The following is a 22,222-nucleotide window of genomic DNA, read 5'->3' as shown; positions in this document are numbered from 1 at the left end:
ATTCTGTGCTATACATTGGCTATGTAATGACAATAAGGTTAAAAAAAATTATTTAACAATAGTAAAAATGAGAAAAGAGAAATGTCCTTTATGAAAATGAGTTCCACACGAATTTTAATTCAAATAAGGTAATCAGCGAGAGTCAATTGACCTTCCAACTACCATGATTCAATTGACCACCAAAGTACCATGATTCAATTGACCTCCCAACTACCATGATTCAATTGACCTCCCAACTACCATGATTCAATTGACCTCCCAACTACCATGATTCAATTGACCACCAAAGTACCATGATTCAATTGACTACCAAAGTACCATGAACACTTGTTTGTTTGGATATAAGTAAAGAATTTTTACATGCATATCAAAAATATGAAATAATATTTAGAATTAGAATTTGGCCAAAAATATTGTTGAAAGTAATTTGCAAAACACAACGTAATCATAGTAATACTGTAAGACCTTTTACTCTGTTACAAATTTACCGTATTTATATTAATGCACGATAGTTCTTATGGATGAAGTTTATCAAAGATTTGAATGTCCTATATGTTTGAAACAGTTTAATGATCCTGTTCAATGTCCAAATTAGCATTATTTCTCTCGTTCTTTTATCGAAAGATACTTATTTCCTTGTAACAAATGTATTTAATGTTAATGTGATTTCGCATCGGAGACGTTAACAAATATACTGAGAATTGTGACAGAACTGTTTGTGGAGGTCATGATGGCACTACTCAACTCTGTCGAGTCTTTCAACTGGGATTTAAATTGTTGGCAACCAGAACCAAGCATGAAAGAAGAACGATCTTCAGCAGTTGCATTTCTTTATGGTCAAGAGGTATTCATTAGTGGTGGTAAAAACAGACGTCAAATCTTAGATACTATCGAGAGATTAAAGGTGGATGATTTTTCACAATGGAAAATCGCTAATGCAAAGATGCCAAAAAAGTTTCGCCGACACAGAATTGTATATCACACAGATAGTGTGATTATGACAGGTGGACGTAGTTTTGGCTCTTTCCAAGCGTCTAATGAGATCTACATTACTCAACTAAATCATCCATATACGACGAAATTGTTAAAGCTAATGCCAGAGCCAAGATGTTACCATGGATCACTTGTGATCGATGCTGAAGTTTTGATTTTTGGTGGAAGAACGTCAAGTCAATGAAGCATATAAAAAACACTGTTTACTCATTCAGTCTCAGCAAAAAAGAATGTAAAACCGTGGCTCCACTTCCATATCCTGTAAGTAACATGGGTATAGTCAGTTATAAAGGCAGTGCAATCTTGATTGGAGGTTCAAATGATAAAGGTGAAAGACTAGATAAAGTTTTGTTGTATGATGTGAAAACAGGACAAACTAAAATGCTTCCTTCACTTAATCATAAAAGATCTTCGTGTTCAGCAGTCACTGTTGGAGATGTTATTGTTGTGGTTGGTAGGAACGATGGTAAACTATTTCTTAAGTCTGTTGAAAGTCTTGATATGGGTGCAAACATGTGGAGAGAACTACCTTCCATGAAAACTAAGCGAGATTCTCCTGTTGCAGTTTCACCAATATATTAGCATTTCATATCAAAAACATCGGCGTCACAAAAATTTATACAATCAGTAAATATCTACTGAATGTGCAGTTTGTTTCCCAAACTTTCTCATATGTTTCTATACAACTCTCTAGAAACTCACTAATTGCTAAATAGTCAGTGTTTTTATGAACGATGTTTAAAACTATAATTAGGGTTTGCACATTTATACAATCAGTTGTGCTCGACAGGCTTAGAAAGTTATTTGACTTTCTAAAGAATTCTTGTTGCATTTACTAAATTTTAAAAAAATAATCCTAAAGAATAGGTAACATACACTCTTAACAATTACTCGGGCAAGCTTTAAACGAAGCCAATTTTTCATTGATTGCGACGAAATTTTTGGTTGTGAATTAATAACAATGCATATCAAAAAATAAGTTTAAGAAACTGCTTTAGTTTTTCTTCTTTTTTTTCAAACCTGATGTTGAACTTTCTTAGCAAAGCGTGTTGTTACGTGTCTTGGTGCAGTGCTTCATGATGGTATGTGAAGTGGGGAATGCTCTTGTAATCTTCATATTAAATTTCATACTCTTCACTTTCAAAAAAGTTCTGAAATGTACAATTGGAAAAATACAGTGTCCAATTTTCTTACCTTCAAATTGCAGTTGACTTTCACATTTCTTATATTTTCTTTAACCATCGGTTAAAACTGCTTAGTTATTGCCGACCGTTTAGCATCAGAAAACATTTGTGTATCAATTGCTTATAAATAGCCAAGAAATTAGAAATTTGGCAATCAGTAAAATCTTTCATAGTGTGCTTTTAATTTACTCAGGTAATGAGAGAGAGATTTCTGATATAGCATCGCTTATAAACTGCTACACTAGGACAATCGCTGATAAGATGCTGCATTACGAATTACGTGAAGTCAAGCTAAACATGTGGTTAGTATTGCTTTTACATTTATTTTAATCATTTACGCTTTTATGAAAGTTTTACTTTGTTCACGACAAAGCCTATTGCGAAAACTTGAAGCAAATTCAAGGAGATGAAAGCTTTTTGTGTGGTATGATAGCAAAAGCTCGTCTCAATTCTGTCGATTCTTTTAACTGGCCATTTAAATTCCTGGAAAAGAGAACCGGAAATGATAAAAAACGATCTGTAGCATCTACATTTGCATGTTGATATCTACAATCGTCGTCAAAATCTTCCACACCTGGTGAAATTGTTGATGCACATGTCAAAGCAGAGATGTTACCATGACTCGCTAAACATTAATGACAATTTTTGAAGAGGATGACGCTTAACCTGGCCGATGAAAGGTCGTGGCATTTTATTTGCCCGAAAGGAAGGTTAAAGTGTTTGATTTGCGCGACAAAAGAGCGTGGCATAACTTTGTATGTTATTACTTGCTAAATTTTTCTTAAGGATTTCGTCTAAAATTTGGCAAAAAGTAATATTTTACGTTTAAATTTTTGGAAAAAATCAATTCTCATAAGTCATTAAACACTTGCTCGACAAGTAACTAAAGTCTTGATCCATCAACATATCTTTTGGGCAATTATCGTTCTTTGCATTTTTATCGGCACAATTAGTCCCCGCCCCCACAAATTGTGGTATTAATTACAATCACAGAACTCTACATTAAAATCAGTGTGGCAACAACTAGCTTTTATATTTCTAATTTTTTTATATCAATGTGTAGCTAATATTCTCACTAGTATAAAGTTGCGAATTACTCCATTTCTTTAGGGTATAATTTTTACACCTTGTCATGGCTGGCGCTCACTAATTTTACCAACAAGAGATTTCTAAAAAACTGAACAACAGAGATGTTTCATTTTAAGACAGCAGGACTTAATTCAGTCAGGCGGGTTGCGCTGCTAATAAAGACATATCTTTGTCGGCAGGTCGAAAGGAGAAAAGAAAGTTTCTTTTGGATAGATATTTTAAATGTTTACAACGGATGATATGAGTAATGATCCTCCGCCTCTATCGAATCATGTTCATCGATTATCATTTTCAGACGGCACTTCCTTTAAAACTAAGCAACACAATCCTTTGCGTATACGAATGTGAGGTTATATACTGAATGTGAATAAATTCCTCGCTAACAATGTTTGTCTGAAAATATCCAGCGATGATAAGAAAAGCGGATGTTCGCTCTCCGGTATCTATATCAAGCTTTTCATTGAATGCGAATTCTCGGTAATGATTAAAGAAGACATTTTATTCATAGTTGTCTCTAAATAAACGTTCATTATTATTTCGATGAAATATTGAATACGTTAAATGATTCAAAAGACTAACTTGGTGAAATGTTCATTGTGTATAAGGGCATGATGACCTCAAGTCGTAAGAGTTACCGATCGTTTTCAAACTCTACAAGTATTGCGTGATTGGGGTCTTATCTAATTTGAATGGACCCCCAACAACACAAATTAATTGACTACGAGCATTGAACAATGTCAATATATTTCTTAAATAGATATTTTTTCTAAAATTCATCTTTGCAGAACAATTAGGTGTTATAAGACAGTCGCCTAGCATTGATTTCAGAATCTTTTATACGTTGATAGCTTCGACCATGTCTTTCAACGCAAAGACTAAGGCTCTAAACAAAGCAAGTTCAACATATTGTGTCTGAATTCATGCAACGCTTCTTTAATTGTAAAAACGGCTTCATAACTTTCATTGGTGAAACTGATAGAACATTCATACTTAAAAACATTTTGTACTACGAAGCATTACGCATCTAAGATACTCAACTGAATGTTGAATAATAACAAAAAGCCTACAGGGTAAATCCGTCAATTGATCCCGAACATTTACCTTTACTCTTAATCTCATCGCTTTGGCCTATATGGCTGTGGCAAAGATATAATGGTTAAAGATTATATGTAGGGATTGATTTCACACATTTTATATTAGACACTGCATCCCACCAACAAGGAGCTTCAACTGTTTTAGTTGCCCTATATCCTGACAATGCCTCCATACTCTGAACAAAGAACATTTGAATCGGTCTTCATCGTTGAATTTGTTCAGTTGCTTACGTATTATTGGGCGGATACGTTGATTTGTAAAAGTGTCGTAGTTAATGATGTATTTTGTGACTTTATGTTAAAGATGGATTCATTCTTTTCAATTTATATGTGCAAATTTGAGAGTCATAAGATGTTATTGAGGACTAAATTTAACTCCAAACAAACAATTTTTTGTCATTAAAATTTAATTTTATGCATAACTTCTTCTACTAAATATTTCTTTGATTATTCATGTGTCGAACTACACCAAACATCAACTTGAAAACAACGTAATGATTTTGGGTTGGTTTATTGCGCATCTATATCGATGAACTGATTTTCTTTCATGAACGGAACATAAATCAGTCGTTTTAAAAGGAAAAAAACCATTGTAAGTAATAAAACTAAGATTTCAATTTGTTAGGGATTCACTACTCGATTCACCGTTGTAGATCAAAACACATTATCCTTGAAGACAGTCTCGCAAATTGTAAGCTCAGTCAGCAAAGAAACTATGGCTACAGATCACACGTATGGTGGATATGAACAGGAAAGATTTGTTGATGAAGTTCATTCAAGATTTGAATGTCCTATATGTTTTAAAATATTTAAAGATCCTGTTCAATGTCCATACGAGCATTATTTCTGTCGTTCTTGTATCGAAAGATGTTTGCTTTCTTCTAACAAATGTCCTCAATGTCAATGTGATCTCGTATCGGAGACGTTTACAGATATACCGAGAATTGTCACCGAAATGTTAGAAGATCTTGATATTCGCTGTAAGAATGCTAACCGTGGTTGTCCTGAAGTGGTGAAGCTTCAATTTCTCCAACGTCATGAGGAGAACTGTGGTTATTCACCTACACCTTGTAGAAATGAAGGTTGTGACGAAGTCCTTAATAAAAACGAGATTGAAGAACATGAAAGAGAACGATGCAAATTCCGTGTCATCACCTGTGAAAAGTGCCAAATGACTTTTGACGTCAATTCAATGCGTTCACATCCATGTTTCATGCGGCAGGAAATTGACGAGTTGACGAAAAAATTGAATATGATTCAAAATCAATTAAACATCACTAAAGATCATGTCATAAACAACGAAATGCAAGTGAAGTTGACTCGAAATGAAATGGTATTTCTTGCTGTAGAAACGTCTAAAAGGTGCAATTTTCTTACTGGAAAAACAAAGATTTTTGTTTGTGGAGGTTTTGATGGTGAGAGCAATCTTGATACTGTCGAGTCTTTCAACTGGGATCTAAATTGCTGGCAACAGGAACCAAAAATGAAAGGAAAACGATTTGCAGGAGCTGCATTTGTTCATGGTCGAGATATATTCGTCAGTGGTGGTTGGAATGGCGAGCGATTCTTAGCAAATATGGAAAGTTTAAATGTGGATGGAAAATCAGAATGGAAAATGTGTAATATTATCATGGAAATACAATGTCGAGGACATAGTATTGTTTATCATGATAACAGTGCAATTACGAGTGGTGGAGTAGTTAGTTACGACCCTGTCCATGTTTCTGATGCGATCTACAGTCTTCAACTAAATCCTCCACATACTACAAAATTATTGGTGCACATGCCAGAACCGAGATGTAACCATGGAACACTAATCATTGACAACGAGGTTTTGGTTATTGGTGGGAGAACATCAAGTCTCGTGACGGACATCAAAAACACTGTTTATTCATTCAGTCTTAGTGAAAAGGAATGTAAAACCTTGGCTCCACTTCCATATCCTTTGAGTAACATGGGTATAGTAAGTTATAGAGGTAATGCAGTCTTGATTGGAGGTTTAAATGATAAAGGTGAAATATTGGATAAAGTTTCGATGTATGATGTGAAAACAGGACAAACTAAAATGCTTCCTTCACTTAATCATAAAAGATGTGCATGTTCAGCAGTCATCGTTGGAAATGTTATTGTTGTGGTTGGTGGGTGTGACGATGAATCATTTCTCGATTCTGTTGAATGTCTTGATATGACTACAAACGTCTGGAGAGAACTGCCTCCTATGTTGACCAAACGAAGTTGTCCTGCCGCAGTTGTTTCTCCAATTTATTAATTTTTCAATAAAACTAAAACAGTTTAACATTTGAACTTTAAACATTTATTGATCTGTAAATATTTATTAAATAAAGTACTATGTTGCTCCTCTTTACGTCTTCACCTGCATCATTTTTTCATTACTTATCACGAACATCAAACATAAACAAGTGGCTGTGAAACTGAGAGAGAGTCGGGCTTAAGCCCTACCAAAACTGCACAAGTAATGCGAAAGTGGAAGAGCTTTAATAATTAAAATACTCAAACTAGAAAGCTTTCAAATCGTGCTAGAATGCTAACTTAAGCATCCTGATGTTCTCATGTATTCAGCAATGGTGGAAAGAACTTTTTCTGTGCCCCGAATTTAAACAACTATTTTCTGTCAAGCATGGCACAAAAGAAGCTAAATCATATATTTTAGCCAATGCAAATTTACTTTAAAAAAGTTGATCACCTTGATGTGAAAAAAATTGCACAGAGTTTCATTGAAACCAATGTTCGACAAAATACATCCTCCTGAGTTTCGACTATCAAAGTGGAAACTCTTCTCAGGGATTTATCGATTGTTGCACACAGCATATTTTGTTTTTTACTGTTGTTGTTTTATTGTTTTTTAGTTTTAGTCGTGCTTTATGAATTTAAGGACAACTTTATTCATATTTTATTTTTAAAACTATTATTTTTGTCGTGACTCAACTCGTAAAATTCAGCATAACTGGTCTAAGTAAGCGGGCTGGCCACGTTTCTGTTGAGCTCTAGAAGAGCTAAAGATTGAGGCGCAGTATAATGTAACAAACAGCTGGTCGTCTTTGCTGTGCAATTTGCTGCTGTATATTGTCATTTCTCATTGGCTGCGATTAGATATCTCAGCGTTCCTATTGGTCAAAATTGCAATGGCTGCTACTATGGTAATCACATGCGCAGTAAGATATGCGTGGCACAAAAGATTACCATGGAGTTAACCTATTTTATGTTCCTATATTATGACTGTGTTTTCCCAGCCCGCATAACAAGTTATTTTTGTTTTCACTAACAGTAAAAACAATAGATTCTCGAGAAAACAAATAATTTTAATGATTTTAAATTTACATAAGAAGACTATGACTTGCACGCTGGCTATACCACTGGGCTAACAAGGAAAAAAGGCAGTCTCTGCCTTCCACTTGTCAATATAAATTTAGTAAAATTTCCATAGAATTTTGGTTTTGGAAAATTTCTGATTTTAACTAAAGAGCAGCAGCTTTCTTTTTGGAAAATCTCCATTTTCTGCTTATCCATCAGTGATTGGAAACTGATCACATCTTACGTCATTACTGACCAACAATTTTCTGACCAATGCTGTAACAACGATGACGATCAGTGTCTTAACTAGCCTTAGTTTTTCTTCCGCTTTGTAAATATTTTAGTGTTCATTGACTGTAAAAACAATAGATTTCTAAAGAATTGTATAATGTAATGCTCATACCTGACTGCGCTACTGATGACGATAAATCCTTTCAAGTCAAAGGAGACTACCAAATTGCCAACGGACAGTCACTTGTAGTTAGGCCGGTTTCAAACGTTGAAACAAAAGATAATGAGGGATTTCTTCTCATTACCTTTTGTCTTTAATGCATTCGACACATATGAAGTTCGACGTTTGAAACGGGCCTTAAACTGGTTCGAAAATCAGTTTAAAGATGGAAGATGTCCTAGAAGGAACTGAAACTTCATAAAGTGCGACAGAAACACGAAGACGAAATGTAAATTCACTCGACAATGGCTTCAGATCACTCGTACGGTGGATACGAACGGAGGCGATTCGTTGATGAAATTCATCAAAGATTTGTATGTTCCATATGCCTTAAAGTCTTTAAAGATCCTGTTCAATGTCCAAACGAGCATTATTTCTGTCATACTTGTATTGAAAGATATTTATTAGCTTCTAAAAGATGTCCTCAATGCCGGTGTCTTCTCACGAGGGAAACATTGAGGATATCGCGGTTCGTTAGGGAAATGTTGAACGACTTTGATATTCGCTGTGTGAATGTTAATCGTGGTTGTCCTGATGTGATCAAGCTTCATAATCTCAAATTTCATGAGGAGAACTGTGGTTATTCACCTACACTTTGTAGAAATGAAGGGTGCAACGAAATCGTCAAAAGAAAAGAGATTGAAGAACATGAAAAAAACAGATGCGAGTTTCGTATCATCGAATGTGGACAATGTAAAAAGACTATAGTCTTTAGCTTTAAGCGTTCTCATCCATGTTTCATGCGGCACGAGATTGACGAGTTGACGAAACGATTGGAGATGTTTCAAATGAGTCAAGATGACAGGGTAAAGCATGTTGAAGAACAAGTGAAGTTGAGTCGTAATGAAATGATGTTTCTTACAACAGAAACGTCGGAAAGATGCAATTTTCTTACTGGAAAAACAAAGATTTTTGTTTGTGGAGGTTATGATGGCACCACTCATCTTAATTCTGTTGAGTCTTTTAACTGGTATTTGGATTGCTGGGAAGAAGAAGCAAAAATGAAGAAAAAACGATTTGCAGGAGCTGCGTTCGTTCATGATCGACAAATATTCGTGAGCGGTGGTTGGAATGGGCGCAAATGCTTAAGAGATATCGAGAGTTTAAATGTGGATGAGTCAACATCATGGGAAACGACTGATGTCACGTTGCCAATACAGTGTTATGGTCACAGTGTTGTTTATTGCAATGATTATATTATTATGACTGGTGGAAGTAGAAGTCACAACCCTTTTCTAGCGTCTAATGCGATCTACAGTATTCAACTAAATCCTCCATACACGAGAAATCTAATGACACACATGCCAGAGCCGAGATTTTACCATAGCTCACTTGTGATCGACGACAAGGTTTTAGTTTTTGGTGGAGGAACATCTGATCAAGGTAAGAATTCCAAAAACACTGTTCACTCATACAGTCTCAGTGATAAGGAATGTAAAACCTTGGCTCCACTTCCATATGCTGTAAGTGCCATGGGTATAGTCAGCTATAAAGGTAATGCAATTTTGATTGGGGGTTTAAATGATAATGATGAAAGACTAGATAAAGTTTTGATGTATAATGTGAAAACAGGACAAACTAAAATGCTTCCTTCACTTAATCATAAGAGATGTGGATGTTCAGCAGTTATCCTTGGAAATATTATAGTAGTGGTTGGTGGACATGATGGTGAATCATTTCTTGATTCTGTTGAATGTCTTGATATGAGTGCAAACGTTTGGAGAGAACTATCTTCCATGTCAATGAAACGAGAATATCCTGTTGCTGTTGTTTCACCGATTTATTAAGGTGTCATTTCTAAAACAGTTTAACATTTGAACTGCAAATACTTATTCAACTGTGAACGTTTATTGAATCATTAAATGTAAATTAATTACCCTATGTCTGAATATTGTAATAGTGATTGACGTACAGGGAATTATTTCGTTGCTTTTCTTGCATCATTTTTCACAAAATAACACAAATATTGAGCAAAGACTTTAGATAAAATCTAATGCGAGGTATAAAGATCAATTATGAAAATCAAGAGCGAAAGTCAAATGAAAAAGTCAAGTTAGAAGGTCAAAGCATAATGAGCTTAAACCTCTTTTCACGCAAATGTCACGAAAATCAGTGGTGTTTATTAATAAGTTTTATCAATAATCATCAAACATCAAAGATGACAGTGGTATGCATTTGTTGAAAAAATGCCAAAAATAATCCACGTCTTTAGCTGTGGTAAAAGTGCTTATGAAGTGAAATTTTCGTATCTTTTTTTTGCCTTGAGGAAGCTTTTGCAAGCACTAAGATATATTTTTGACCACTAAACGTTGATTGGATGTCGCCAAATGTCAACTCCAAGGGTTGTCCTCATATGCGAACCATGTTTTCTCAATCTGACGTGCTTACGAACACTAAAGTTTTGCGATGTTTGTATTAACTTCTTTGCCATTTTCAGAAAGTATACTCGTTATGACGTCGGATAGAGCAAACATGGCGGCAAAAATGTCGAGAAAGATGTACAGGAAGTCAAGAAGTACTAAAAATCACAGCTTCTGAGTTCTACCGACTATACAATCGGTCCCAAAAGATTTATATCCATTTGAAAAAAAATATTTTGAAAGCAAGTTCACCTTGAATCAAGTCAATAATAAATAGTACGAAAAAGTCACTTCAGAAACACTTTTTTAACCCTTAACAGCCCGGAGTTTGGTCACAACTCATTGCTTATTGACTTCCTGATCGTAAAACAATTACAAAAGGAATGTTTATTTCTTTATTTGTTTTTGTTTCGAAAATGAACTCGTATTGTTACGGGACATTCTTCTGGTGTATCCACTCACGCATGCTGGGTTTAACAAGCTCCAGTTAAACATAGGTCAGTGTATGTAGTCGATGAAAATGTTCGCGGGAAAATAAAATAGAAAGGTCGAGGCTTCTTTCATTTCCTAAATTTCAGTCACAAAGTGAAATGAAAATGCTGAAAAAATAGACATTTTATATTTTCTTTGTGCTTAGTTTGACCTCTTAGATTTTTCAACATCTTCGTTACCAATGGAAGGTAAGGTGACTTCGCTTTCAAGATTTAAATGTAGACATTCACAATACATAAAATAGTACATATATATTTCAAATCATATTTCAAAATTCGAACACGGTATTAGCCGTATTACTGTACATTTGTAACTTATGACGAAGATTCTAAAGGATAAGACTGCATCAATTTTTTTGTCGGTCCACTGACTGTCACACATCTATACCCAAACGTGCCAAATTAATGTTATATGTAGTGTTGTCCGAGCTTACATCAAATGGCATAATAATGAAAAATTCTACAGCAAATTGAAATTTCTTCTCCAAAATATATGACTTATGGAATATGTGTGCAGAGAAATAAAATTTTGGTGCTCTGGCCAGAATACTATGAACTCATTTCAAGATATTGTTTTTGTAAAATTAACACTCACAAGTGTGTATCTGAACCTGCTCCATGTTTTCTACAAATTCATGAAAACTGGCTTTCCACTTGTCTTATTGGCAGTAGCGTATGTAGGTTTAGGGAAAATAAATATGAGTATTCGACAGGCTGCACCCTCTTATAATTACCAAAATTGTTATAAAAATTTAAAATGCCCCACTTTCTCCCAAAATCTAGTCACATCTGTACTGCCCTTGTCTTTGACAAAGCCCATCAAAAGTTAAAGAGCATGAGGAAAGACTCCATGAGAGTGAAATTGTAGCAGATATATGAATATAAATCTCAAGTAGTCTTGGCTGTCTTATAAAAATCAGCATCACATTGTCTAGCATAAAACCTCATGTGGTATTTGCAGCTTGTTATAAGTAGAATAATTCGACTGGAACATTTCTTTTTGAAGATAATGAACTGGAAGAGCTTGTAAATGTCATGTGTGAAGATAGTGATGATGAATTTATTGATGAACATTTGGTTAATGGCAAAGATCGTCTAGGAGTACCAAATGAAGGTGAGCGTGCAAACAAAAATAACTAGCAAAAATAGTCTACAGACATTTTTGAAAGACATTTTGTTACAAAAGTGTTACTAATTTGTTACAAAGCTTTGCTTTAGGCCAAATCTAAAATTTTAAAGTTTCAACATTAGCGTAGTAGTCGACATGTCTTTGAATGTTTGTACTTGTAGATCAGTTTCTGACATCAATGAATTTTAACAAGGTTATATATACACATGTGACAAACATGTGGCTTGGGAAACAAGATTTGAAATTGTTACAGGAAATTTGAACTTGGGATTTATTTATCTTAGTAACCAATTCTTCCAACCAATTCTTATCAGTATTATAAATCTTCAAATCTTGTTGAAGCCACATGTTTATCTTGTGTGTACAACCGTGTCAGAATTGAAAATCTAATTTGTGTATCCTTCAACATTTGTATGTCTGGTGATACTTAAGTTTTGAGTTGATTTTTTATCAATTATATCATTCACAGATGATGAGTTGCATCAGCTTGCAAAGCTCATGGATGAAGACAGTGATGAGGAATTCATTGATCAATTACCTGACATGGCTGAATATGAAAAGTTTATCATTGAAAAAGGTGCAGATGAAAAGCATGATGAAAATGTTCCTGTTGCTTTACCAACTGAAAACATTTCCCGTGAGTATACAATTTGTGATAGTTTTTACATATATGTACTTTTCTATTCTTTTTCCTTAACTTAAATGTTGTTACCTGTATTTCTCTATTGTCACCTACCTATACTTCTATATTGTTACCTATACTTCTATATTTTTACCTATACTTCTATATTGTTACCTATACTTCTGTATTGTTACCTATACTTCTATATTGTTACCTATACTTCTATATAGTTACCTATACTTCTATATTTTTACCTATACTTCTATATTGTTACCTATACTTCTATATAGTTACCTATACTTCTATATAGTTACCTATACTTCTATATAGTTACCTATACTTCTATATTGTTACTTATACTTCTATATTGTTACTCTGCACCCCGTTACCAAATAATGATTTAATAATTTTAATTTGAAAGTTTAGTATGTGCCACTCATGATTTCTGTAGGAAAAATGTCAGAGATGGAAAAATATATCAAGTTTCTTGAAGAACAGTTGAAATCAAAGAATCAAGAGAGTATCCTTTTCTAAAAAAATTAGCTTAGTTTTCTTATACCATAAAGCCTTGAGATATTTTGAAGATAGCTGTGGATGTTGCTCATTTTGTTCAGAAGTTGCTACAGCACAAGTTGGGTCAGGTGTTGACATCAAATTTAACCCTTAGTAAAGGATCAGAGCCCATATCAATAACCTAAATAGTATTTGGTTGTTAGGTAGGCTCGAAGGTGCCTAGGTCTCAGGCTCTTACTTACACGCAGTACCCCTCCCCCTTCCAATCATCGGGTGGCCCCACCAATATAGTTAACTTTTGTAAAGAATTTTAAGTCCAATTTAGCTTTACCAAGTTTGAGCTTAAGGCGTTAATACTTTCTGAATTCTTTAAGCGTTTTATTGTCATATCAATTTATCAATATTGTTGCCAATGAGATGCCAGGCAGGAAACAGATTCTCAATATGAATATTAGAGCCCAACAAATAATTTTAAACATAGTCATAAACAATTTGGTTTTATGAAATTTATTAAAAGAGTGACGTTTCGTCTTTACTCAAGACATCTTCAGACTAATTAGGAAGTTAACAAGAATATAGATATATATAGAGCTATTTACATAGTTTGAGGCATCAGGTTACTGTGAATGTGTAAGTGTGATGTGATGTATTGTGTGATGTAAGTGTGATGTTTTGTTAGGGTGAGGTGTTGAGACTAGAAAAGCTTAAGTGGGATGGAGCTGCCTTGGGTGTTAAGTGAAGGTTTTAGTTTGGAGATGAGGAGGCTTTCGTGAATCTTGAGGTCGAATGTGTCGGAGCAGGATAAGATGATTTTAAAGTCGTCTGACGAAGCAGGGTGGTTGGAGGAGTTACTATGCGAAAGAATACTTGACATCATTGGGTTAGTATAGCGTTTTCCAGTCAAAGGAGAGATCCCCAAGTGTTCCGAGATTCTGGTGTGTAAGTGGCGTGCGGTTTTACCCACATACGACGCGGAACAGCATCGACACGTGTATAAATAAACAACATCAGATCTCAGAGACTTGGGAATTTTATCCTCAACGGGAAAAAATGAAGAGATTTGTGTGGGGGTACGGAAGACGAATCTGACATTGAGATGAGGGAAAGCAGCGTTGTAGAGACGATTTATTTGTGTGCGAATTTGTAACGAGTGACAGCCGGTGAATGGGAGACAGAAATGCACTATTTTCTTTGGGACACTAAGGACAGGTGGTTTCTGTTCCAATTTTGTGTCAAGGAAACGACGGACAATGTGGTCGAATTTGTTGGACAGCAATTGAGTTTGAGTAGTTTTCTGGTGGTTTCAATTTGGGCATGAAAACTCTCATAACTAGAGCAGAGTTTGAAAAAGCGGTGTAATAGGCCAGAGATTAAGTTGCGTTTGTAAGAAAGTGGGAAAAAGCTGTGAAAGTTTGTGAAAAGACCGGTGAATGTGGGTTTACGATATACAGAGGTGGTGAATTTGTCGTTTGAGCGGTAAATGTCAATGTATAAAACGGTAGTCGTCCATTATTTTCCGTCTCAGAGGTAAAAGTAATGTTGGGGTGTTGATGGTTGATGTAGTCTAAAAAGAGAGGAACGTGATCAAGTGATTTAAAAAGGAGGAAGCAATCATCGACATATCGTCTATAGAGAACAGGTTTCAATTTCTGGGGACGGTTTTCAGCCAGTTTTGTTCATGGAAAGACATGAATTTGTTGGCAAAAGGGGGGTATAAGCGGTCGTTAAACATAAAGTGGCAATTTTAACAGATAGCGTTAGTAGATTACTGAATTCGGTGCGGGTGAGTCTATGAAATTGTTTATGGTTAGTAAAATGAAGATCACAGATGATATTGATTGTTTCATGTAGGGGAATGTTGGAGAAAAGAGAAGTTACGTCAAAACTAGCCATAACAACTTTGTTAGAGTTGATGTTGGTGTTAAGTATTTCTTGTACGAAGGAGAATGAGTCCTTTATCATGAAAGAGTTTGTACAGATGGGTGTAAGCAGCGGAATGAAAAATTTAGCTAGTTTATATGAGTAGTGATTTATAGAAAACAGAATGGGTCGTAAGGGAACGGTTGGTTTGTGAATTTTTGGAAGTCCGTATAGTATACCTATGCGTGAGCCAGTCGAATAGAGTTTATTGTCAGTTTGTTCATCAATTGATTTCGTTTTCTTGTGTTGTTTGAGTAATGATTTCACCTGGGTTTCACGTTGTACGGTGACTTTCACAGGGTCTTCGTTTATGAGTTTAAATTTTGAGGAATCGGATTTGTCACTCGTTACAAATCCGCACACAAATCAATCGTCTCTACAATGCTGCTTTCCCTCATCTCAATGTCAGATTCGTCTTCCGTACCCCCACACGAATCTCTTCATTTTTTCCCGTTAAGGATAAAATTCCCAAGTCTCTGAGATCTGGTGTTGTTTATTTATACACGTGTCGATGCTGTTCCGCGTCGTATGTGGGTCAAACCACACGCCACTTACACACCAGATTCTCGGAACACTTGGGGATCTCTCCTTTGACTGGAAAACGCTATACTAACCCATTAACGTCAAGTATTCTTTCTCATAGTAACTCCTCCAACCACCCTGCTTCGCCAGACGACTTTAAAATCATCTCATCTTGCTCCGACACATTCGACCTCATTATCCACGAAAGCCTCCTCATCTCCAAACTAAAACCTTCACTTAACACCCAAGGCAGCTCCATCCCACTTAAGCTTTTCTAGTCACAACACCTCACCCTAACAATACATCACACTTACATCACACTTACATCACACAATACATCACATCACACTTAGACATTCACAGTAGTCTGATGCCTCAAACTATGTAAATAGCTCTAGATATATCTATATTCTTGTTAACTTCCTAATTAGTCTGAAGATGTCTTCAGTAAAGACGAAACGTCACTCTTTTAATAAATTTCATAAAACCAAATTGTTTATGACTGTTTAAAATTATTTGTTGGGCTGTAATATTTATATTGAGAATCCGTTTCCCGCCTGGCACTTCATTGGCAACAATATTGATAAATCGATATGACAATAGTTAACTTTTCATAAAAAATAATTTCAAAGAGATTCTTGTGACCGCTCCACAGACATTTGCGACCTCACATGAAGTTTAAATAATGGACAAATGAAAGAAAGATACGAGCAAAAATCTCGTAAAATTTGTCTTAAAGCTTACTAACAAACTAAGTCTTGGACAACGCAGTTGTTGAAAAGTAGTACAGTAGACTTTTCCTTTACTTCAATCTCGAATAGTAAATAATTCACCTAAAAACAAAGTCGATAGTGAAAATCCACGTGACCTAAGGAAACTCAATGCACCCGAAACCTCTGGTTGCAACCACTCTGAAAATAAGACAGTCAAGGAGAAATTTTTTGAAAAGAAAGATACAGAAAGAGCACCAAGTATCTCAGACTCTAGCCTCGATATGAGTTTAACTAGAAAACCAAGAGTTGCTCATGCAGGTGCGTTAACGTTCAACAGCCATAGAAGAAAAGGTCTGAGTTTTTTACAGTAGAGGTAGACATGCCTGAACATGACGCGTGGTAGATACTATATATATATAAGATTTTATTTTTGAACCCCATGCATGGCATATCACATTATATTTACCACAGCAAATTGTAATCACAAGTTCAAATAACTATATGATGAAAGTTTAGATTTTTATGGTATGGAGAAATCATCACAATGACTCATGCTAAGACCTTGTTGTACACAGCCATTGTCTCTCCAAACAATCTTGAATTCATAACGATAGCAAAAGGCGTTTTCATTTTTGTTTGTGTTTTTTTTTCATTCGCCATGTTTGAGAGTTTTTGTTTTTATTTTTAACAGCTGCACGATTAAAAACGTCCGGAACAAAACGTAAAGCTGACGACGCAGCATGCAATCCTTCCTTGGCAAAGAAACCAAGTCCAGATGATAATGGTGTGACGGATGGATACTCAGGATTAAGGATTTTGTATGTCTTTTCTATTTCTTGTTCTCTGGCTGAGATGAAATTCCCAGATAAATCTGTGCCACTACTACAGGGATTGATCCACGATGGTTTTGGGGGAAGGGGGGAGTCTCTACTGTTTGGGTTAGATTTTAATGGCTACTTGTTGCCGCAGCATGTTTATTTTTCTTACAATGCACAAATTAACCGAAACTTTCGCCATTCTTAAGCCTGACAAGGGAAATGGCATTGTACTTAAAAAACCACTCTGATATTATGAAAGTTACATGACTCTGACCTAATTGTTACGTGACTATAACCTGTGAATTACGTGACTATAACGTGACAGTTACATGACTATATCATGAGGGTTAAATGACTATAACATTGGAGTAACGTGACTCTGACTTGATTGTTACGTGGCTATAGCCGGAGAGCTACGTGACTAGAACCTGAGAGTTAGGTGACGATAACAGAGCTACGTAACTGTAGTATGAAAGTTACATGACTCTGACGTGATTGTTACGTTAGTATAACCTGTGAGTTACCTGCCTATAGTATGAAAGTTACATGACTCTGACGTGAGAGTTACGTTAGTACAACCTGTGAGTTACCTGCCTATAGTATGAAAGTTACATGACTCTGACGTGATTGTTACGTTAGTATAACCTGTGAGTTACCTGCCTATAGTATGAAAGTTACATGACTCTGACGTGATTGTTACGTTAGTATAACCTGTGAGTTACCTGCCTATAGTATGAAAGTTACATGACTCTGACGTGAGAGTTACGTTAGTATAACCTGTGAGTTACCTGCCTATAGTATGAAAGTTACATGACTCTGACGTGAGAGTTACGTTAGTATAACCTGTGAGTTACCTGCCTATAGCATGAAAGTTACATGACTCTGACGTGATTGTTACGTTAGTATAACCTGTGAGTTACCTGCCTATAATATGAAAGTTACAAGACAATAACGTGAGAGTTACGTGATTGATACCACAACTTTATCTCTGTTATGAACTGTTTACTTAGAACTTTTTTTTGCATTGATGCCATTTCTTGTGTACTTCTTCATTCGCAGGAATCCTCTGATATCCTCTACTGTAATGAAAAGAAGAACGGAGGGAAGGAAAATCATCAAAATTTCATCAATTCAATCCAAGATTGTCAATAATGACATTGAGGGTGACTGGATTACAATTGGTGTGGTCATTCAAAAATTTCCTAAAACCACTTCAAAGGTATTTTATTTGCTTTCATTATTGTTTACCGAGAAGCAAAGTTCCGTGTCTAAGAAAACGATAGCTATCCATTTAGCAAGTATGATGAATGGCTAGCATTATCTCGCCATTTTGGCCGAAATTCACTGCAAAATCCTACGTCTCGATCTATTTTTCCAACCAGAGATGGGAGGTGTCCTGTATGGCGTTTCCTTTGTACAATTCTAATACTGAGTTTCAAAATGACGTTATTTTAAGGCATTTACTTCATTAACCTAATTAAAATAAGTATTGGCCTGAGATTTGCTTGGCAGAATGCGAATTTTCATTGTCGTTATGGCTTTATAAAAGTTTTATGTTGTGTTAGCATATTCATAATGAAAACGAATAGTAATTGAGATGGTGGATTTTCACCATCCTTTAGCATACTTACCAATAGTAAATGAGGTGGGGGATTTTCACCCTCGTCCAGCATACTTAACCAAGATAGAAAGAGTAAAACTGCAAAATGTTGATAAACCAGCTTCAAAGGCTCACCCGCTTTTTCAATCCGAATTTACTCTGCGATATCGCTATTTCAAGTTATTTGTCCAATGACTGCAACGAATACGTTTATTTCAAAATATATACTTGCTGTGTTGCCCATGAAATACTGAATCTTTTAGGCAATAAAACTTTCAATCCATCACATGCTCAACTATACTGTGACTGCGCTTTTAGGAAAAACACAACTTCCTTTAGTAAAACTTAGGTATTCTTTCAAAACTAGGGAGAAACCTACAGTGTATGGAAGCTGTCTGATCTGGCCTTCCATCTTCAAACTTCCATCATAGTATTGTTTCTCTTTGGAGAGAATCATAAACAACATTGGAAGACGGCGGAAGGAAGTGTTGTGGCCCTTCTGAATCCCTCTTTACTCCCATCAAGAGAGGTACGTACACCTGTAGGTACATCTGTAGTACACCTGTACGTACACCGAAATGCCCCGTAATTTAACTAGTTACACTGGTTACACTTACTCCCATCGATAGAGGTACTCCCAATGATTTAGAACCCAATCTCCTAGATGTCTAAGTACCAAGTCAAAGTGAGTCAAGGACGCCATCTTGAAAGGTAGAAAAAAGTTAAACTTAAAATGAAAAATAAGAAACTTTAAAGAGCCAATCCTATCAAACATTTATATAATCAATCTTAGACTACCAACTTTGCGACTGCATATCAACTCAGATACTAATCCATACAAAGCAGATACTAGTCGCAAACGTCGTATGTTTTGTGCCAACTTTCAAGATGGTGGCTTGCTTTACTCGTTACTTCATAATTTTGGCGGATTCAGATATCTTGTAGATTAGGGTCTAGGTCATTGGGTAGTCCTAGTACACTAAATGGTTTTTAATGTACACTGGGTACACTGACTCCTATCAAGAGAGGTACCCCTAGTACCCTGAATGTCTTTTAGCTATTGTACGTATACTGGTTACACTTAGCTACTCTCTACCAGAGAGGCCTCTCGTATTATACCGAATGTTCTTTTGTGTGCACTGTTTACAGTTAGGTACCATGGTTTTTGCATGCAAGACTTCACAGATTTCAGCTTTACACTTTTTGTTTTGTTTTGTTTTCATTAGAAGAAATCAAGCGATGTTGCTTTGACGCTTGATAATCCAAAGAAAATCATGTTACTGGGGATTTCGCAAGACTTTGGCGTTTGTAAGTCAAGTAGGAAATCAGATGGGAAGAGGTGCTCCAATTTTATAAACAAGTAAGTTTGGTACAATGGTGAATGTCTTATATTGTTCTAATCCACCTTTCCGATGGTAGACACACTTGTCAGAAATACGAGATCAAATTACAAAATTCGGACAATCAAATGGTCGGACATAGTATTGTTTAAACATTTTAGAATAGTGGCAATAAAATGGTTAGGAGATGCTCTTGAATTTTGGGGCGTTTGTGAATCCTATTCTAGCTATTCAGAGCGATTATTTATAAAGGCAGGAGCCATAACAGTAAATATTAACCATTTTGGGTTAGAAAAAAGCATAACGATCGAAAGAAAGCTTGAATACTGAGCTTTCTTTATGAGCTTTTACGGCGTGACTTGAGAATATTCAGAACGGATTCCAGGTGCAGAAAGCGCAAAAAAGCAAGTCGTACAAATTTTTAAACTGTTATTTTTATTACATATGTCGTTTTTTATAACACTAATCACTATTATTGATGGATGAAATCTCCCCAAAACTGGCTTTGCAGATTCTTTACAAGTTATATACGTAAAAATGGAATTTTAAATTAAAGCTATGAATTTAAAAGTATGAAATTACGATGATGGTAAATGATAACATAAAACATTGCCTTATTATGAATATGTGTTCATTGTATTCAAAGGCAGACATGAATCTCATCTGGAATCTCGTGATACATCGAATCATAAATATTATAAAAATAACAGTAAAAAAATTCTATGTCTTGCAATTTTCTATGTCTTGCAATTTTCTATGTCTTGAAATTTTCATCGCTCGATGCAGCTAAAATCGGATCTGAATATTCTTTGGTAGGGTGGTTTCTTATAACGAAATGCATACTACATGCATTTACGTAATAAATTGGACGGCTGTCTCTATGCGATCATAAGTATTCCTTGGAATCCAAAAAGTGTGCTGTTTAATCGCAAAATTACTCGAGAAGAGAAGTTACTTTCTAGACTGAATCATAAAAATAATTTAAGGTAAAAAGAAATTTACTAACCAAAATAAATCAAAATTTTATAACATAATGGTTCAAAGCGAGGTTCAACTTAGATGATACAAATTGCTTCCCTCATTAAATGTTATCTTTGCAGAAACTGTTAAAACAAAGTAGATAATCCCTTTTTTCCATGAAGCCCATGGATGCTTTCGTTCATAATGAGAGAGTCATATTGTATAAGGAGGCTCTCGTTCATCACGAGAGAGTTATGAGAAAGTAACATTGTAAAAGGTAACAAATAAAAACATATAAAAATGCTTAGAGTTGGTTTAAATTATAAGTCAAAAAGGCAGAAGTTGTTTGAAGCTTTGCAGTAGACAAATTTTCAAGACAAAAAATGCAGTTTTCGGTCCATGGCTCCCGATACTCCGAGATAGTTGAGCACTAGAGCGTCTCATGTTTATTAAGGGAACCAGATAATCCTGTCTGCGATGAAGCCCGTGGATGGTTTGCTCGTGATACATGAGAAACAGTAAATGAGAGAGTTAAATCAAAAAGATATAAACCAATAAAAATTGTATAAAACATGTTTAAGATTGTCTTAAATTAGAATTGTCAGAAAAAGTAGTTAATTGAAACATTGCTTGGTTTATTTTATGAGAAGAACTCTTGTTAAAAGATAAAATTCGAAAGCAAAAACCCCGTTTTCGGTCCATGCTTCCCGATACCCTCTTAAGTGTAAGGCACTAGAACGCCGCATGTTAACGTGTCGGTAGGAGATTTCGGCTGCCTCCACGCTATCCTACTTGGGGATGCCAATACGTAGCAAGCTTCCGCCCATCAGACCCCGAGATCACCTGCGATAGGCTTTGCTTGGGGTACGCAGGGAGAGTGCGGTCGCGACCGAAGTCTGGGCACCTAAGCAACTGCATACCTATTCGCACCCAGCTTCCACTGCTAGTTTACATCTACTATACCTAGTATTGGCTTTATATATATATACAAAAGTTCATAGGCTTACGAAAGTTGTAGTATTAATAAAGTCACTACTGCGCATGCCCAGATGATTTTTTTAATAATTTGCGACTAAGTGAGGTAATTGCCTCGAAAGTAGTGCAAGTGGAT

At 35.6% G+C, this 22,222-nt stretch overlaps 3 protein-coding genes across 3 annotated transcripts in view; all 3 read left to right on the top strand.

The window, feature by feature from the left end:
* The first annotated feature begins 4,563 nt into the window (after nucleotides 1–4,563).
* LOC124434240 (kelch-like protein 18) lies at nucleotides 4,564–6,725 on the top strand. The gene has a single exon (XM_046984120.1). The coding sequence runs from the start codon at nucleotides 5,076–5,078 to the stop codon at nucleotides 6,627–6,629; it is 1,554 nt and encodes a 517-aa protein (XP_046840076.1). The 5' UTR covers nucleotides 4,564–5,075; the 3' UTR covers nucleotides 6,630–6,725.
* A 1,643-nt stretch (nucleotides 6,726–8,368) lies between these two features.
* LOC124434205 (influenza virus NS1A-binding protein homolog B-like) lies at nucleotides 8,369–9,955 on the top strand. Its single transcript, XM_046984086.1, has one exon. The coding sequence runs from the start codon at nucleotides 8,369–8,371 to the stop codon at nucleotides 9,908–9,910; it is 1,542 nt and encodes a 513-aa protein (XP_046840042.1). The 3' UTR covers nucleotides 9,911–9,955.
* Nucleotides 9,956–11,000: 1,045 nt separating this feature from the next.
* Nucleotides 11,001–22,222, top strand: part of LOC124434023 (protein MCM10 homolog) — a 34,781-nt gene continuing 23,559 nt past the window's right edge. The window contains exons 1-9 of the mRNA XM_046983880.1: nucleotides 11,001–11,163; nucleotides 11,981–12,088; nucleotides 12,573–12,740; nucleotides 13,177–13,245; nucleotides 16,502–16,711; nucleotides 17,085–17,211; nucleotides 18,271–18,430; nucleotides 19,179–19,340; nucleotides 20,038–20,171. Coding sequence (XP_046839836.1) covers nucleotides 11,157–11,163; nucleotides 11,981–12,088; nucleotides 12,573–12,740; nucleotides 13,177–13,245; nucleotides 16,502–16,711; nucleotides 17,085–17,211; nucleotides 18,271–18,430; nucleotides 19,179–19,340; nucleotides 20,038–20,171 — 1,145 coding nt within the window. The 5' untranslated portion in view covers nucleotides 11,001–11,156. The remainder of the gene's footprint in view (nucleotides 11,164–11,980; nucleotides 12,089–12,572; nucleotides 12,741–13,176; nucleotides 13,246–16,501; nucleotides 16,712–17,084; nucleotides 17,212–18,270; nucleotides 18,431–19,178; nucleotides 19,341–20,037; nucleotides 20,172–22,222) is intronic.

Source organism: Xenia sp. Carnegie-2017, unplaced genomic scaffold (assembly GCF_021976095.1).
Source record: "Xenia sp. Carnegie-2017 unplaced genomic scaffold, XeniaSp_v1 HiC_scaffold_14, whole genome shotgun sequence".
In the NCBI taxonomy this organism is placed as follows: Eukaryota; Metazoa; Cnidaria; class Anthozoa; order Malacalcyonacea; family Xeniidae; genus Xenia; species Xenia sp. Carnegie-2017.
The sequence above is the reverse complement of the archived record's forward strand: the minus strand, read 5'-3'. Positions and strand labels throughout refer to the sequence as shown.

What these genes read in the sequence shown, in the direction of transcription:
- LOC124434240 (XM_046984120.1), top strand. Translation starts at nt 5,076, where the DNA reads ATGGCTACAGATCACACGTATGGTGGATATGAACAGGAAAGATTTGTT.
- LOC124434205 (XM_046984086.1), top strand. Translation starts at nt 8,369, where the DNA reads ATGGCTTCAGATCACTCGTACGGTGGATACGAACGGAGGCGATTCGTT.